The following is a 17,496-nucleotide window of genomic DNA, read 5'->3' as shown; positions in this document are numbered from 1 at the left end:
ATCTCAATCCGAGCATGCGCCGCCCCCGGTGGCCATTTTCCTGGAGGCCACCCCATCGCAGTAATAGATGTGCTGGGGAGCTCGAGGCTTTCACAAAATGCCGGCGGAGCTCCCCTGCACCACAGAGCACCGCAGCCATTTTCACCCGCAGCGGCGCACATGGGAACACCCCCTCATCCCAGCCTGCGGCCTGCAGCAACACTCCAGCTCCTTGCCTCCTCCAGCAGTGATCCTGGGACCCCGCTCCACCGCAGCCACTACCACCCGGTAAGCAATAAGCTGCATGGATTATAAGAGGCACCATCATTTTATTAAAAAAAAAAAAAAAAAAAGGTTTTTATCCTATTTTTCGCCTCAAAATTTGGGGTGTGTCTAATATAATTTGCAAAATAGGGTATAAATAGATGTAAAAAAGAAAACTAAATAGTGTAAAATAATAAATCTCATGTTTCCCTTATTATCTCCGGTAATTGTATTATTACACAGGATTTTTATGATGTTACATCGGCTCATCTTCTCATTCAGGTCTCTACAATATCGGATCCTCTCAGTGAAGATCTTCTATATAAAATAATTTTTCTGAATTACCCATCAAGGATGAATATGGACAGAGACAAGATGGCGGAGAGGATATTACACCTCACCCTAGAGATCCTCTTCCGGCTTACTGGAGAGGTGAGAGATTCTGATGACGTCACATTACATCATTCTTATCTATGGGAATAACAGATGGACAGAACTGGAGAGGTGAGGACTCTGGAAATGTCTGTAGTGAGATTTATTAATGTGTCTCTCCATAACCAGGATTACACAGTAGTGAAGAAGATCCCTAGTGAGCGCTGTCAGGACCCTGTGTCTGAGGGATGGGGAAGACCCCTGAGCCCAATCACGGGGCCTCCACCTCACCCCCTGATACATGAGGCCATCAATGACCAGAAGATCCTAGAACTCATCTACAAGATGATTGAGCTGCTGACTAGAGAGGTGACACTGCTGGGACATTATACAGTAACACTATGAAGGGATCGGGGGGATGACGGTATTATTGTATGTGACAGGTTCCTATAAGGTGTCAGGATGTCACAGTCTATTTCTCCATGGAGGAGTGGGAGTATTTAGAAGGACACAAAGATCTGTACAAGGACGTCATGATGAAGGTTCCCCAGCCCCTCACATCACCAGGTAATAGAGAGGACTAAATACATACAGCCTATTATTATCTATATGTGAAGAATGAATTCAGTCCCTGTATGTGTTTCCTCCAGATCTATCCAGTAAGAGGACAACACCCGAGAGATGTCCCCGTCCTCTTCTTCCACAGGACTGTAAACAAGAAGATCCCAATGTTCCTCAGGATCATCAGGTAGATGGACAGAAGGTGTCATGAGATCTCCCCTATGATGTGTAGACAGCTGTGAAGGTCTTGTGCTCAGTCTTGTTTTATCCACCAGTATTATATGTTTTATACTTGTGTAATGAGAACGGTGGAGATGGCAGGATTAGAGCTGATCATAGATGTGACTTTCTCCATCTCTCTGTGACTTTTACAATATTTGTTTCAGGGTGAAGATCTGACCCATATTAATACCACAGAGACATATGTGAGGGGTGATGAGTGGTGTAAAGAGAAGATTCCTACATATGACTACCCAGGTTAGTAGTGATGAGCGAATTTGTTCGGAAAATGATCGTCAAACATAAATTCAGCACGAATCTGGCACATTCAGATTCGTGATCAGAAACACAAGCAAAATTTTTGAAAATAGGGAAAAATCTGTAACATTTGGTTAAAAAGTGTGGGAAAATATTTGCGTTGCCCTACTACGCTGTCTTTTTCCTCCTACGGCAGTTTTTTTTCAGTCATCGAGATGTAACTCCCCTGTCCATGATGGCTCGTCCAGGTGTCAGTGTTGAAATGCACGCTGAAAGGCATATAATTTTTCAAGGAAGGTTCATGTTGTCTGCGACTTGATGCTGTAGTGCAGGCACATCTTTCTTAGAGAAGTAATGGTGACTGGGCAACTGGTACTGGGGGACAGCGATGGCCATCAGCTTTTGGAAACAGTCTGTATCCACAAGTCGGAAAGGCTGCATTTCCTTGGCCAACAGATTGGCGTGACCATGCAATAATCAGAGATCACAGGCCATGAGTCATACAGAAACAAGCGCCCCTATCGTCAAGACAATGACATGATTGTGTGACGATCATCCAAGGAGGCTGCAGGCTGTTCACAATAATAACTTCTCTGAAAAGTAATAGTGACCATATGGCTTATCCACCTCAGAATAGAACACATGGAATATGTGTATATCTCACCATACGATCACTGCTAATGCCACGATAACCAGACACTCCTCCTTGCCAACAATAATCCAATTTTAAGCAAATAAATAAATACAGGCCAATTGGACGCCATTCTTCTTTTGAGGTTCACACCTTCAGGGTGTTCTATCCCCTGAAGGTGTGAACCTCAAAAGTAGCAGTCATATACTGGCCCACAGGCTCACCCACCCACTTCCTTGACCACTTTTATGCATTGCTGCCACACTTCATGTCCTCATAATTGCCAACCCTTATCCTGGGAGACTTCAACAGCCCCACCTCCCCAACTGCATCCCAGCTTCTATCTCTACCTACTTCTCGTGGCCTCTCACAACTTTCAATCTCTGAGACACACAAAGGCAGTAACACCCCTGATCTGGACTTTGTCCAACTCAGACCAATCTCCTACCTAGATAACTCCCCCATGAAATTAGGAGTATAACCACAACATCTGTTTAGGGCGGCCTATCTGGTTCCATAATCAAAGTCGATATTTGTAATATATAGCCTATTCTCTTCTTATCTGAACATAATTCGCCATCAAACTCAACCATACCCAAAAGGCCCATGCAACATTTATCTACCCCCCCATTTCCTCAAGATGGTTGTACCATCATTGTAAATAAGCACCTGTAGTTTGCATCACCCCAACCTCATTGTAGATTGTAAGCACTGAAGGGCAGGGTCATCATTATTTTTCCTTTAATTGTTTGATTACGGTATCTTAAACTTTGTAACTTTTGACTTTTATATGAACTGCTGACTTGTAAAGCTATGCAGAATATGTTTGCGATATAAAATAAAAGTTATTATTAGTAGATTGAAGATGGTGAAGTTCAAGCTGTTAGCTTTGCCATATGTAGGAGGAAAGAATCTTTTATGTGAGCACAACTGCACAAACGAGAGCTCGCTGATGTGCTGACACAGGGTGGAGTAGGGTGAACACGGCAAGCTGCTAGACTGAGAGGCGCGCAGGCCGAGATGTTATGGTGGATTGAAAAAGATGGGGGTTGCTTGGTATCTAAGATCTGTCAAAAACAGCAGGCATGTCCACTTCTGTATCAGTCGACAGGGTCTCAGTCACCTTAACTATAGGGGATAAACAAGTGGAGGTTCTGGGCAGGAGATCTGTGTGACAACACTTGCCACTGTGAGGGAGGAGGAAGAATCAGAAGATGCAGTTGATGGGGTGGAAGGTAATTGGCGACACCCGCTAGTCTGCCTTTTAGCACAGTGACATTCCCAGATTAACACATGTTGATCATGCATGTGCCAGTTCATGCATGTAGTACTAAAATTTTCCTTATTTTTAAACTCTACTATGTAGTTTTTTAAAAAGTTAACAGATAACGTGATTTTTTTTTATATTTGTCAGTCTGAAAAAAGTACCCAGCTAGGCAACTGCAGAACTGCGAATGCTGCTTTCTACAGCCAGAGTTGGGCCTCAGGATGCATTGGTTGTCATGGTTGCATAACTGTGTCTACGTAACCTCCTCGTCTTCCTCTGCTGAGCTACTCAGATGCATGACTCTGGGTTTACACCAAGCGTCATCTACTACTCCAGCGTCATCCTCTGTTCTCCCACTCCTCACCCTGTGAGTCAAACTCTTCTTCTTCCTGTCCTTACAACACAATACAGTCCACAGGTGCCTCAAGTATCTGAGACTCATCACGAATGGATCACCTTCACCCAACAGGCTTAACGTCTGTTGACAAGGGTTTGGATTCTGCTCCGACCCAACTTCGTCCAGCTTTGTATCAAACTGAGAAAAATTTGGCCATCAGTGCAGATGATTTCCTTCTCTTGACTCTGTGAATCTTTGGAGTACACTTCAGATGCCCATGGCATACAGTGTGTGAACAGATCTGCAGACTCTGCCATCTGTGGTTCCAAACAGACAATTGGGTGTTTGGAGAGTTGTGACATGGTGAAAAACAAGAGTAATTGGGGTGCCACCAATGAGGAATGTACTTTGTGTAATGATAAGGTGGAGGAAGAAGATCAGAGGCCACTTGATGCAGTGCTTGCCAGCTACTGGAGCACATGTTCTTTCTGGCCCTCATCTACAAAGCATACCACTGTACGGCTGCCAAAGAAAGGGAGAAGAGTATCCCGTCCAGTAACAGAAGTTGTAAAAAATGCTGAAAAATTGCTCACTGCAGCAAAACAAACCGACTTCTCATCCCTCATATCATACCAGTCTCTCAGCCCTAAACAGCTATTCATTACTTTCCTCCTTCCACCAGCTCCCCCTCCCTCTCATCTCAGTTGAAGACTGTCTCACCACTTATGAATTTGACATGTCCCACCTCATTCCAAACCTTACCATAGTCTTATCCCAAGCCTAACCCACCTCTCCAACCTGTCACTAACAACTGGTGTCTTCCCTCCTGATTGAAGCATACATTAATCACACCCATCATCAAAAAGCGCACCCTTGACCCATCCTCTGTGTCTAGCTATCGCCCCATATCATTTCTCCCCTATGCCTCCAAACTACTGGAACAACACGTCTGTTTTGAACGTCCTTCCACCTCTCCTCTTGCTCCCTCTTTTACCGCTTACAATTTGGTTTCAGACAGCACCATTCCTCTGAAACTGCCCTGACTATTCACCAACGACCTACTAATGCCAAATGAAAGCAACACGAGTTTGACCTCCTCCTTCTCCTGGACCTGGCATCTGCCTTTGACACAGTGGACCATTCCCTCTTACTACAGACTTTCTGATCTGTTGACATTAGACATGGCCCTTTGTTGGATCTCCTCATACCTAACAAGTAGAACATTCAGTGTCTTGCCTCACACACCACCTCTTCATCTCACTTCCTATGTGTCAGTGTCCACCAAGGTTCAGTTGTAGGACCAGGCACTATGCTTAGGGCGTGCACTCCCTCCCTCTTAAAGGGACCACCCACGTCGACCTAAGATATTCCCAGCCTATAACTGGGTGACACCTTCTATTTAACACTTCTCCAATATGGAGGTACCTGAGCTTGATTTGCCTTGCATGCTTGCTAGTTGTCAGGTTCTTCCATCTGCTTGTCTAACCTGTACCCATCTGCCCGTACCTGTCTGTTCTCTTCTGTCCACCAGCTGGTCCAGATCACACATGCCGGGCTTTCTGTTCCTCTGCCTGTCCCACCTGCACCCATGTTTCCATTGTCCCTACAGTGTTCGCCTGCATTCTTCATCCCTCCTTCAAACCGCAGCAGCATACCCACTGTAGGGGGCCAACTGCTACCTTTTGTAGATCAGCCATAGTGTAGCACCTGGTGCCACCTCCTTGTCCTTCCTTGGGTCACAGTTTTTGCCTGCTGCCTCTTATCGGAGTTGGGATTTGGTAGGTGTTAAGTGTTGAGTTCCCAGCCGCAGAGGAGCCTGCTTAGGAGAGACGTTAGTCCCAGTGTCTTGCTCAAGCTGATGCTGAGCGTCTGGTTACTGCTGCTGTCTCAGGTTCAGCTATTGTAACCAACATTTATCAGCGGCGAGCAGATGCTCCAGGGACTAAGTCCTGCTTTTTGTCAACTGAGCATGCCCGTGGAATGACCTCTCATTGGAGGTCGGGGGTCCCATGTTCAGGTCCTAAAGCAGCCCTAATAGGACCACTGGGAAGGTCCCGGAAGGACCCTGCTACAAAAGGTTCGCATGGCCGCTCGGCCATGCGCTAGTATAAACCTCAAAACGTGGTGTGTATGGACGCTTGTATGTTCTGGTGAAAGCTCCTAATTGATCCCCTTACCTAGCTTTGTTGTTTGAGTGTCAGTGTTTGGAGCAGACTAGCACCAGTTGTGCCATCCCTCACAGAGCACGTTGTTTACAGCATCATTAGCGTTCATCAGAGTGGCGCCGTTCCCAACTAGTGTGCTTTCCTGACCCTAGTTAAAGCGGATAGTGGCCTCTGCCAGAGCGGTGCTGCACGCACTGTGTGCTAAACTTACTATTAGTTCCCTGGAAACGCAGTTGAGGCGCCGAGCGCTAGTGGGTCTAGAGGGACTCTAACCCTGTGTCCTTGGGGCAGAGTCCTGTGACCAAACGCTAGCGTTCACTCTGTGGTATTGTGGCCCTGTGATGCAACAGGGTTCGCCTCCTTACATACCAGGTGAAGCTATCTCGTGTGTGTTCACAATATACCGCCATCTACTGTCCGCCCTTACCAAGCAGCAGGTGTCATCTCTGCACGGTGGACCCCGGGCTGCAAATACACCATACTACCTTTATATTATTTGGTGCGTTCCGCCAGCCCTAACAGTAGGCCACCTAGTTGCACCCCTCCAAGCTTTCAGAGGGAATACAGCACAGTGCTTCCACCACCTTGCCTGTTACAGTGTACATCTGCTGGGTTGGCTGTAATGGAAGAGGTGTTGGTCCCCGCTATACTAGTTCTACTCTATTGCAATTGATGCCACTTTGTTGATGTCTGCCACTAATTTTTGTAAATGTGTAGACTCATGGTTGGGTCATGCGTGTTGCCTGTAGCAGTAGGCCTTCGAGGCAGTCAGGGCTCTACTTCATTGGAATCACCTACCCATTTTACTACTATCCTTAGATTTTTCTGACTATGGTAGTCTGCAAAACTGATATTTGTGCCACCTGAGTGGCTGAGTATGAAAGCAGGTTGAGCTGTTGCATGTGCTATCAGGGCTCTCAGCACAGCAGGCCTACACCGACCTCTCGCCCACCTCGTCTTACTGTGATGTTCAATTGAAAGCTGTAAATGCTGGCCCAAACCTTGATACCTCATACATGGCTGATTGCTGCAGTGCCATGCTACAATTTGTACTGTGGGTGAACTGAGGCCACTTTCCTGGTATCTGTCCCTCATTTGTGTTTTGACAGCTTTTGGGGACGATTAAAAGGTGTTGTGCATGCATTTGTTTTTGCCTCCCATTGACTTGAATGGCATACGGTGAATATAGGATGAATAAAATGGTGCATATTGCAAATTCAGCGATCGTAATCCGAGCTGAACATTGAAATATTTGCTCATCTCTAGTAAGTAGTAACTACTAAATGCAGAGAAGTCACAGATTCTTAGTCACCGGCTGTAGCTGCTTTATCGGTGGTTTAGTCCAGCCCAATCACAATCGTGTGATCACCATTTTGCTTTTCGACCACAACATATGCAACCACCCAAAAGTGTTCAAATGATTTTAGGCATTGATAACCCTTTTCTATAGAGCTTGCAATATTCATAGATCCAACTACCAAGTGAAATACAAAGATGATAAATGTTACCTGCCCTGATCTGTAAACTGCAAAGCCAAATGACAGTGTATGTAGAATGTGCTAACAAGTTCGAAAATCACTTGAAGAAAAAATTATGATGGCCTTTAAGAGAAAGCAGAGGGTAATTATGCCATTGGCTTCCTAGAACCCTGATATCTTAATGGATGAATCTACCTTTTCTCCCTTCTGTGCTGCAGAATGTGATCATTTAGTCCCTATAAGACCAAGTCCAGTTTTTCTGGCCAAACTTCACTTTTATGATCGACAACATTGTGCAGTGAGGCCAAGTGTGAATTTCTGTACAATAACAGAGTTTCCCTTTATCCTGACTTTTCAGATTCTTTTTAAACTAACTTCAAGGAAGATTGTGATAAACTACATAAAAACCATCACACCTGTGCCATGATATATCTCTAAGCTGTGAGTTGCTGATTGCTGTAATATACATTTATTCCCGCCTGCAGGAGATGTGTTGGCTCAAGCCCTGGTTTCATGGATTCACTCCATGTAATAAATTCCATTCTGTTTTCAATCCTAAGGAATTCAGATTACTGCACAATCTCTCCTGAAGTGGGGGCACTAATACTTTCTCTACTTTTCTGGTCAGAACTCACAGTAACTCTAAAAGTCTACCATAAATGAGTGCAACTTCAGTTTAGTGTTGGACCTCTCCCCTCATACATATGTTTTTGTTTTTTTACAGGTTCATTTTGTATAATAGTTTGATTGTGGTAAGATCGGCCTGCCTCACTTATGGAAGTCTCCAACTTCCTGGTATCTTTAAAAAAGAAATCTCCATTTCCTCTGCTGAATGCCTGAGATCTGACACCTTAGCTCTGCACTATTATAAAAAGTTCTCTTAAAATGTCTAATATTTCTTCTTGAAATTCCTCTGACAGAAAATATTGGCCCCTACTATAGATTGCCAAGAGCCACCGAGCCCTGTACTCTAATTACCCCAAAGAGGTTTCACCACTAGTTACTAAGTTTTATTGAAGAAGACTGTTCTGTTTGATCATTTCAGTAGATGTTTTGTTGTCTATACTCAGTTTTTGACTAAAGTAGTTGCTGTCCAAAATACTGATTTCATCACTTCACGCAGCCAGTTTTGTGTTCTTAATCAGGGGCCCGTTTTTCAAATCTGATGTGTGTCACTTTATGTCGTGGTATGCTTTGTGAAGAATTCCAAAGTTAATAGGAAACAAGTGGACCTTGCAAATCATTTTCAAAATTCTCTTGAATCTTCTGGTTCCCATATCTCCTCCATTACCTAGAATTGAGAGTCCTCAGTGGTTGATACCTTTTAATGGCTAACTGAAAAGATGGTAACAAATTGCAAGTTTTAGAGACTACTAGTCTCGAAAGCTTGCAATTTGTTACCATCTTTTCAGTTAGCCATTAAAAGGTATCAACCACTCAGAGGACTCTGAATTCTAAATATTTTTCTATCCACTGTCTAACATGGTACCAAGATATATATCTTTCCTGTATCCTCCATTACCAGCGCTGCCTACAGAATGAATTAGGTGGCTCCTGGTGACAGAAGCAGACATCACAGGAGCAGATCCCAGAGGAGATGGGACACACTATGTGCAGAAATCTAGAGCAGTAGATATTCCCATAAAACGACACCATTTTGGAAATTATAACCTTGAATAAATTAATCTGTAGAAGTAGGGAATATTTTGACTTCACACTTTCCAGATATTATCACACAGTGGATGTTGGAGAGTGAAAATTGCACATTTGCCATTTTATTACCTGACACAGAGTGCCCAGATTGTGCTTCGGGAGGCACACACCGTAAATTATGTGGGTTCTTCTCACGATAGTAGTGACAAACACATGGATGCTAAATGTGGTTTAGGAATACTGCAAGGCTCAGAAGCGAGGGGGAGATTTGACTTTGGAAGAGCTGATATTGCAGGATTGGTTTATGGAAGCTATGATGCTTTTCAACAGTCTTTGAGCCACTAATATTGTGGAAACCTCTGTTTTTCCACAGAGATGATGGACCTGAGTAGGTGATTTGTTTTTTTTGTGAGATGAGTAGAATTTTATTCCACATTTGGGAGGCAGAATGAACAGTTAAACTCTATGCTCTACTGGTTCATCTTATGAAGTTATCTATTAGACTGAGAAGTGTCATTGTCTTGGTGAATAATTCAGTTTGGTTTTTTTTACATAACTTATTATTTTTACTGAAAGTGTAAGTAGAAATGTTCAAAAATATAACATTTAAGGATATTTTATTCAAAAATAATAATTTGTTTTATTCTTGTCAGATGACTGTACCAGGAGATCAGAGGGACAGCTGACATCTTCAATTTTTAAATCAGATGATCTTGCGATCCCACAGGATACAACTGAAGTGAATGCCATTACTCCAGATATACCATCAACCCTTCATAGCAAAGATCTGTTATCTGGTCATTTGAAACAGGTTCAGTCCGCTGATTCTTTACCGACTACTAAGGAAAATCAAAGTCACAAAATAAGAATTCAAAAACGAAATGCTCCTAACGCAAAGAAGCCATTTTCAGTTTCAGAATGTGAAAATAGTTTTCCCGTCAAAAAGACTTTTCTTAAACATCAAAAAATCAACACAGCGAAGAATAGCTTTTCTTGTTCCAAGTGTGGGAAATGTTTTAACCAGATAGCACAACTTGATAGCCACCAGAGAAATCACACAGGGGAGAAGCCTTTTTCGTGTTCAGAGTGTGGGAAATGTTTTAACAGGAAAGAGCATCTTGAGAGCCACTGGAGGACACACACAGGGGAGAAACGTTTTACATGTTCAGAATGTGGGAAATGTTTTACCCAGAAATCAGATTTTGATAAGCACCAGAGAACCCACACAGGGGAGAAGCCTTTTTCATGTTCAGAATGTGGGAAATGTTTTACCCTGAAATGGAATCTTGTTACGCACCAGAGAATCCACACAGGGGAGAAGCCTTTTTCATGTTCAGAATGTGTGAAATGTTTTAACCATAAATCGGCTCTTGATAAACACCAGAGAATTCACACAGGGGAGAAGCCTTTTTCATGTTCAGAATGTGGGAAATGTTTTAACCAGAAATTGGGTCTTGATAAACACCAGAGAATTCACACAGGGGAGAAGCCTTTTTCATGTTCAGAATGTGGGAAATGTTTTACCCTGAAATGGAATCTTGTTAGACACCAGAGAATTCACACAGGGGAGAAGCCGTTCTCATGTTCAGAATGTGTGAAATGTTTTAACCATAAATCGGCACTTGATAAACACCTGAGAATTCACACAGGGGAGAAGCCTTTTTTATGTTCAGAATGTGGGAAATGTTTTAACCAGAAATCAGATTTTGATAAGCACCAGAGAACCCACACAGGGTTGAAGCCTTTTTCATGTTCAGAATGTGGGAAATGTTTTACCAGGAAAGCACATATTATTAGCCACTGGAGAACTCACACAGGGGAGAAGCCTTTTTCATGTTCAGAATGTGGAATATGTTTTAACCATAAATCGGCTCTTGATAACCACCAGAGAACCCACATAGTGTAGAAACCTTTTTATTGTTCCGAATGTGAGAAATGTTTTGTGAAGGAGTCATCTCTTCTTAGTCACCAAAGAATTCACAAAGTAGAGAAGGCTTTTTCATATTCTTAATGTGGGAAATGTTTTACATGGAAATCAACTTTTAATAAACGTCCGAAAGGTCACACAGGTGAAGCCTTTTTCATTTTCAGAACGTTGGAAATGTTTTTACAGAAAATTATTTTCTGAACCCCTTCATAGCTTTTTGCATTTTTGTTTTGCTCTCCCCTTCTTCCCAGAGCCATAACTGTATTATTTTTTCATCAATATGGCTGTGAGGGCTTATTTTTTTTGTATGGGACGAGTTGTACTTTTGAACGACACCATTGGTTTTAGCATGTTGTGTAGTTGAAAACATGAAAAAAATTCCAAGTGCAGTGAAATTGCAAAAAAAGTGCAATCCCATACTTGTTTTTTGTTTGGCTTTTTTGCTAGGTTCTTTTAAATGCTAAAACTGACCTGCTATTATGATTCTCCAGGTCATTAAGAGTTCATAGACACCAAATATGTATAGGTTCTCTTTTATCTAAGTGGTAAAAAAAAAAATCCAAAATTTGCTTTAAAAAAAAAGCGCACCATTTTCCGAGACCCGTGGCGTCTCCATTATTTGTGATCTTGGGTTGGGTGAAAGGGCTTATGTTTTGCATGCCAAGCTGACGTTTTTAATGATACCATTTAGTGCATTATATTTCTCGCTACGCCGTTAAGCGATCAGGTAATCCTTTTTTATTTTTTTTATTGATCGGGCGACTCTGAAAGCAGGGATACCAAATATGTGTAGGTCTGATTTTTTTTTTATTATTATTGTTTTATTTTAAATGGGGCGAAAGGGGGGGATTTTAACTTTTTTTTTTTTTTCATAATTTTAATCGCATTTTTTTTTTTTTTACTTTTGGCATGCTTCAATAGCCTCCATGGGAGGCTAGAAGCTGCCATAACTTGATCGGCTCTGCTACATAGAGGCAATGCCCAAATCGCCCCTATGTAGCAGAATTACTGCATTGCTATGAGCACCGACCACAGGGTGGCGCTCATAGCAATCTGGCATCAACAACCATAGAGGCCTCAAGGTCGCGGCTTTGAGGTGGCTCGCCGCTGGAGCCCACCTCAAATAAGGGATTCTGGCGTCGGACTTACTATCCCATCCGACGTCAGAAAGGGGTTAAAGGGATTATCTATTACTAGAACAACCCTTTATCTTACGTTTAGTCTCATTAAAATAAAAACACTCATACTCGCATTCCATTACGGCTCTGTTCCAGCGGTGTCAGGACTCGCATTCGGTGTCACAGCTTACTGACAAGGTACAGTGATTAGAGAATTATGTCATACAAGCCATCATAATGCTCATAAACAAACACTGGATCTTCACAGCCAGCAAATAAACAGTGAACAAAAAAGGAAAAAATCCAGCTTCCAAAAGGTATCCAAATTTATTGAGAGTAAAATGCAAAGTCCAGTGACATGGTTCACATGAAGGTGAGCAGCAGGCTCCGCGTTTCGAACAACAACATGTCCTTTCTCAAAGCTACTCCATATGAGTGACAGCATGGTTACATACCAGCTACAGCCAATGACAATGAATTGTCAATCACATGACACATTGGCTGTAGCTGGTATTTAACCATGCTGTTACTCATATGGAGTAGCTTTGAGAAAGGACATGTTGTTCGAAACGCGGAGCCTGCTGCTCACCTTCATGTGAACCATGTCACTGGACTTTGCATTTTACTCTCAATAAATTTGGATACCCTTTGGAAGCTGGATTTTTCCTTTTTTTTTTCGCTTCATTGTTCCACGTGATGACTACACGGTATCCGAGCTTCCCCACAACACATGCCTAAAAGGAGAGCTGGTTTTTCACCATTTTTTCTTGCGCAGTCTGGTTATTTTCACCGTGCACACCGAGAGACAAATTGACTAATAGAATTATTCAACTAAAGTTTGAGCTCTGTGGCATATGTTGCATCAAAAAGCAAAAAAACTGCCTAGATCAGTGGCAAAGCTTCAAAACAATGAATACATCAAAAAAAGGAACGTAGAAGCAGATAACCATAAAATAACAAGATTTTATTGAAACATACCTAAAAACATTATAGTAAAAAGTGGGAATAGAATTTATGCAAATATTACCGATATTGTCTCCACTAATGACAATCGTTCTATGTCTCATGCATCTAAGCATTTTGTTACTTGTCATCCACTACTGAGATACAACTTTTGTATATTTCTTGTATTTTCTATGAATCTTCTTGCTTGTTTGTGTGTTTTCTATATTTCTCTTTAATATTATGTTTTTAAATTGTATGAGTTATTTTATGTGTCATGTGATTGGCAATTAATTGTCATTGGCCGTAGCTGGTATTAAACCATGCTGTTACTCATATGGAGTAGCTTTGAGAAAGAACATGTTATTGTTCGAAACGTGTAGCCTGCTGCTCACCTTCTTGTGAACCATGTCACTGGACTTTGCATTTTATTCTCAATAAATTTGGATACCTTTTGGAAGCTGGATTTTTCCCTTTTTTTGTTCGCTTCATTGTTCCACGTGATAACTACAGGGTATCCGAGCTTCCCCACAACACATGCCTAACAGGTGAGCTGTTTTTTTACTGGCACACAGTATTTTTTCTGGCACACAGTACCTGGCGATGCCAGGGCACGAAATCCTGTTCGTGACGCCAAGTTGAGTCGCCTGCCAGGGCAGTGGGGATACTTGGTACCAGGTCCGGTCACAATTAAAGGGGTGGTCACGGTGGCAGCAACCCGGTCCATGGCCCTGGGCGCCCAAGTAAAAGGGAGAGGTCTTTTAAAGGAGTTGTAATAGTTTGTGGTCGTGATGCCACTTGTGGTTCTCGGTTAGAGGGGACCGACGCTGCTTAAAAGGGTAGGTCCTCTGAGGCGATGTTGCTGCAGCAAAGATGGTGACGCTTCCCACAGGTGAAGCGGGGTCCCCAGGGCTCCCGGTGTCTGGCAGGGATAGTGAATGCCGGCAAATAAATGGAGGACACAGGGTTGCAGTCTTTACCTGGTTTACTGATGTTGCAGTCAGCCTCAGTCCAGGGTAACGGCAACAGGTGTTGGAGTCCAGGCAGCCTGAAGACTAGAGGAAATCCCTTTGCCAAGTCAGTTTGGGAGCCTTCCACTTTGCGCTGATTACTAGTCCCTTGCTGCCTGTAGTGTCCTGACAAGATCCTCGGTTACTCTCTGTCCTGGGACAGTTCCTGCATGGTAGGCAACTTGAGCCATCTCTTTGGGGTCTCTGTACGTGGTAAGTCTGGGCTCTAGTTGTTGCTGTACCTCAGGTATTACGTGGGCAAGTCCCTGTTAGCTTCCTGCCCTCTGATTCTGCTGTGGGACTTGCAGTTTCACACAGCCTCGGGCTCTCGGTGCCCAGTTTCTGTGCTCAGCTTAGAGGGGCCCAATCACAGCCCTCCTCTAGCTCTTAGGTCCTTCTGTGCTCCTCCACTGTCTGCTACCAACTGTCTAACTCCTCCTCCAGACCAGGATGTATATAGGGAAGTTCCCCTTAAGCCGGGTCTAGAGCTTCCCCTTCTGGCCCAGAGTCAGAAAGTGTTGCATGTAAGATTACCTGTCAAAGGGATCCCTCCTGTCTCCAGGCGTGGCTTTACTCCCCCCCCCCCCCCCCCCCGAGAGGAAAGCGGCACCACTGTGGTACCCGAACTCCTGGGTGCCACAATAGTAGTAGGCACTGTGTAGCCGTACTGTTGTATGTATGTTTGTAAGTAAGCCCGTTATGGCACCATATCTAAGCAATAAGCTTGGTTCTGGTACTGTATCAATGTAGTAATCTAGATTATGGTACTGCTTCAGTTTCTATATATAGCAGGCTTGGTTCCATGTAGTCAGGGGTGAACCTAGCCTTTCTGCTGCCTGAGGCGATCTGCAAAACGGCACCCCCCACGTAGCAAAATCAGTACAAATAAATCTGGTTTACTCTTTACTCACCTAAGCTGTCGCATGTTGCATGTCGCATGTTGTCGCATGTCACCGCAGCTTGTCGCATGTTGCATGTTGTTGTATGGTGTATGTGCACACAGTGTAGACGAGCCAGGCTCTGCTACATCTGTTTGCCTGACATCTAGATGTAGCAGAGCCGGTAGATGATCGCCTGAGATGTAGCAAGGACGGTAGTTGATCGCCGGAGATAACTCTCCAGCGATCACCTACACTACAGCGTTCTCGCTGATCAGCTGTTTGTGAGAACCAGACTGGTGACCGGAGATAAGTCCCGGTCACGGCAGTTCTCGCAATAAGTTATCGCGAGAACTGCAGTGGACGAGGGACTTCCGGCGGTGGGACAGGTGAGCCGGCAGACATGCGTAGTAAGCTGCATTTACGCAGTTTCTACGCATGTGCCTAATCATTAGATGCGATTTTATCGCATCTAATGATAGTCTATGGCACATTTACGGCATGGCGACGGAGCGTCGCCGCATTGTAAACAGACATGCTGTGTTCTGAAAAGACGCGCCGCATGTCCGGTTACGCGGGTTTCCCGCATGCGTCTTTTAATGCATAGTGGAGATGGGATTTCATGAAATCCCCTCCACTATGCTGTAACATCTGGACGTTGCGTGTTTGACGCTGCGGCTCTACGCAGCGTCAAACACGCAGCGTTTCCTGAACGTGGAAACATACCCTAATGCTTGCAGTCTGGGGGCACTTAAGGGTTAACAATAGGAAGCCCTTTACTTTCTTTTCCCATCCACCCTGTCCAGGCTGTGCATGTGCTTGTCTGCACCATTTCTCCAGTGCTCACAAACAGTCCACAGCTACTTCTCTCCTCCCTCATGAGTCACAGTCTGATAAGCTGCAGGCACCAGCCAAGAAAGCAAAAAAAATAAAACTTGGCTCACTCAGTCTGCAGAGCTGACTCCTGTGATTCATAGCAGCAGGGAGCTGGCTCTTTGTATAGGCTCATTCACAAACGACACTCACTAGCATGTGGGGGGTGGGGTGGAGAATTGTGTTTTTTATAGTTACTTACTGCTGCCGCTTACTGCTCCAAGTCGGCCAGCAATGTGTGTGTCCGACTCCCAGCACAGCAGCCAGCAGGTCGTCAGGAGACAGGGCACCGCCTCTGCACCTCAGCCCGGGCCAGGTGGTAACAGTGAGTCACCTCGCCTGCCGCTGGGCACGCCGCACGTTACCTTGTTTGCGACAGTGCAGACACTGTCATCAAGTGTCAGAGAAGGGATTGCAGGGAGAGTCGGCACCACGTGTTCTAACTTCTGACTGCCGCCCCCTGTCTTTAGGAATACTCCGCCGCTTGAGGCAAAGTATTCAACTCGCCTCATGATAGCAGCGCTACTGCATGTAGTAGACTTATTAAGCTCTGTTCTGCTCCCATATCTCTGTAGTAAGCTCTGTTCTGCTCCCATATCTCTGTAGTAAGCTCAGTTCTGCTCCCATATTTCTTTGGTAAGCTTGGTTCTGCTCCCATATCTCTGTAGTAAGCTCCGTTCTGCTCCCATATCTCCACAGTAAGCTCTGTTCTGCTCCCTTATCTTCGGAGTAAGCTCCGTTCTGCTCCCATATCTCCACAGTAAGCTCTGTTCTGCTCCCTTATCTCTGTAGTAAGCTCCGTTCTGCTCCCATATCTCCACAGTAAGCTCTGTTCTGCTACCTTATCTCTGTAGTAAGCTCCGTTCTGCTCCCATATCTCCACAGTAAATTCTGTTCTGCTCCCTTATCTCTGTAGTAAGCTCTATTCTGTTCCCATATCTCCACAGTAAGCTCTGTTCTGCTCACATTTCTCTGTAGTAAGCTTGGTTCTGCTCCCATATCTGTAGGAAGCTCGATTCTGCTCCCATATGTCTGTAGTAAGCTCAGTTCTGCTCCCATATTTCTGTGGTAAGCTTGGTTCTGCTCCCATATCTCTTTGGTAAGCTCAGTTATGCTCCCATATCTCTGTAGTAAGCTCCTTTCTGCTCCCATATCTCTGTAGTAAGCTCCGTTCTGCTCCCTTATCTTCGGAGTAAGCTCCGTTCTGCTCCCATATCTCCGGAGTAAGCTCAGTTCTGCTCCCATATTTCTGTGGTAAGCTTGGTTCTGCTCCCTTATCTCTATGGTAAGCTCTGTTCTGCTCCCTTATCTCTATGGTAAGCTCGGTTCTGCTCCCATATCTCTGTAGTAAGCTCAATTCTGCGCCCATATCTCTGGAGTAAGCTTGGTTCTGCTCCCATATCTCTGGAGTAAGCTCGGTTCTGTGCCCATATCTATGCAGCAAGCTCTGTTCTGTTCCATATCTATGTACCAGCCTATTTTTAAAGCCTGTTATCTCTTTAATGCAATGGACAGAGATAAGCAGGAAAAAGGAGGGCCACTGCCCTGTGATTGCCCGCCAGGC

At 44.2% G+C, this 17,496-nt stretch overlaps 3 protein-coding genes across 3 annotated transcripts in view; all 3 read left to right on the top strand.

Annotated features, from left to right (window-relative positions):
• LOC143766468 (uncharacterized) overlaps positions 1 to 12,526 on the top strand; it is a 48,473-nt gene extending 35,947 nt beyond the window's left edge. The window contains 1 exon segment of the mRNA XM_077254180.1: positions 10,226 to 12,526. Coding sequence (XP_077110295.1) covers positions 10,226 to 11,090 — 865 coding nt within the window. The 3' untranslated portion in view covers positions 11,091 to 12,526.
• Positions 1 to 17,496, top strand: part of LOC143766445 (uncharacterized) — a 459,812-nt gene that overhangs the window by 140,834 nt on the left and 301,482 nt on the right. The gene's annotated exons all lie outside the window — the stretch shown is intronic.
• On the top strand, positions 697 to 1,199 carry LOC143767077 (uncharacterized). Its single transcript, XM_077255101.1, has 2 exons — positions 697 to 984; positions 1,059 to 1,199. Exons 1-2 carry the CDS (start codon positions 730 to 732, stop codon positions 1,197 to 1,199), a joined length of 396 nt encoding a protein of 131 aa, XP_077111216.1. The 5' UTR covers positions 697 to 729.

This window comes from Ranitomeya variabilis, chromosome 4 (assembly GCF_051348905.1).
Source record: "Ranitomeya variabilis isolate aRanVar5 chromosome 4, aRanVar5.hap1, whole genome shotgun sequence".
NCBI classification, from domain to species: Eukaryota; Metazoa; Chordata; class Amphibia; order Anura; family Dendrobatidae; genus Ranitomeya; species Ranitomeya variabilis.
This window is presented reverse-complemented; position numbering and strand designations above follow the sequence as displayed.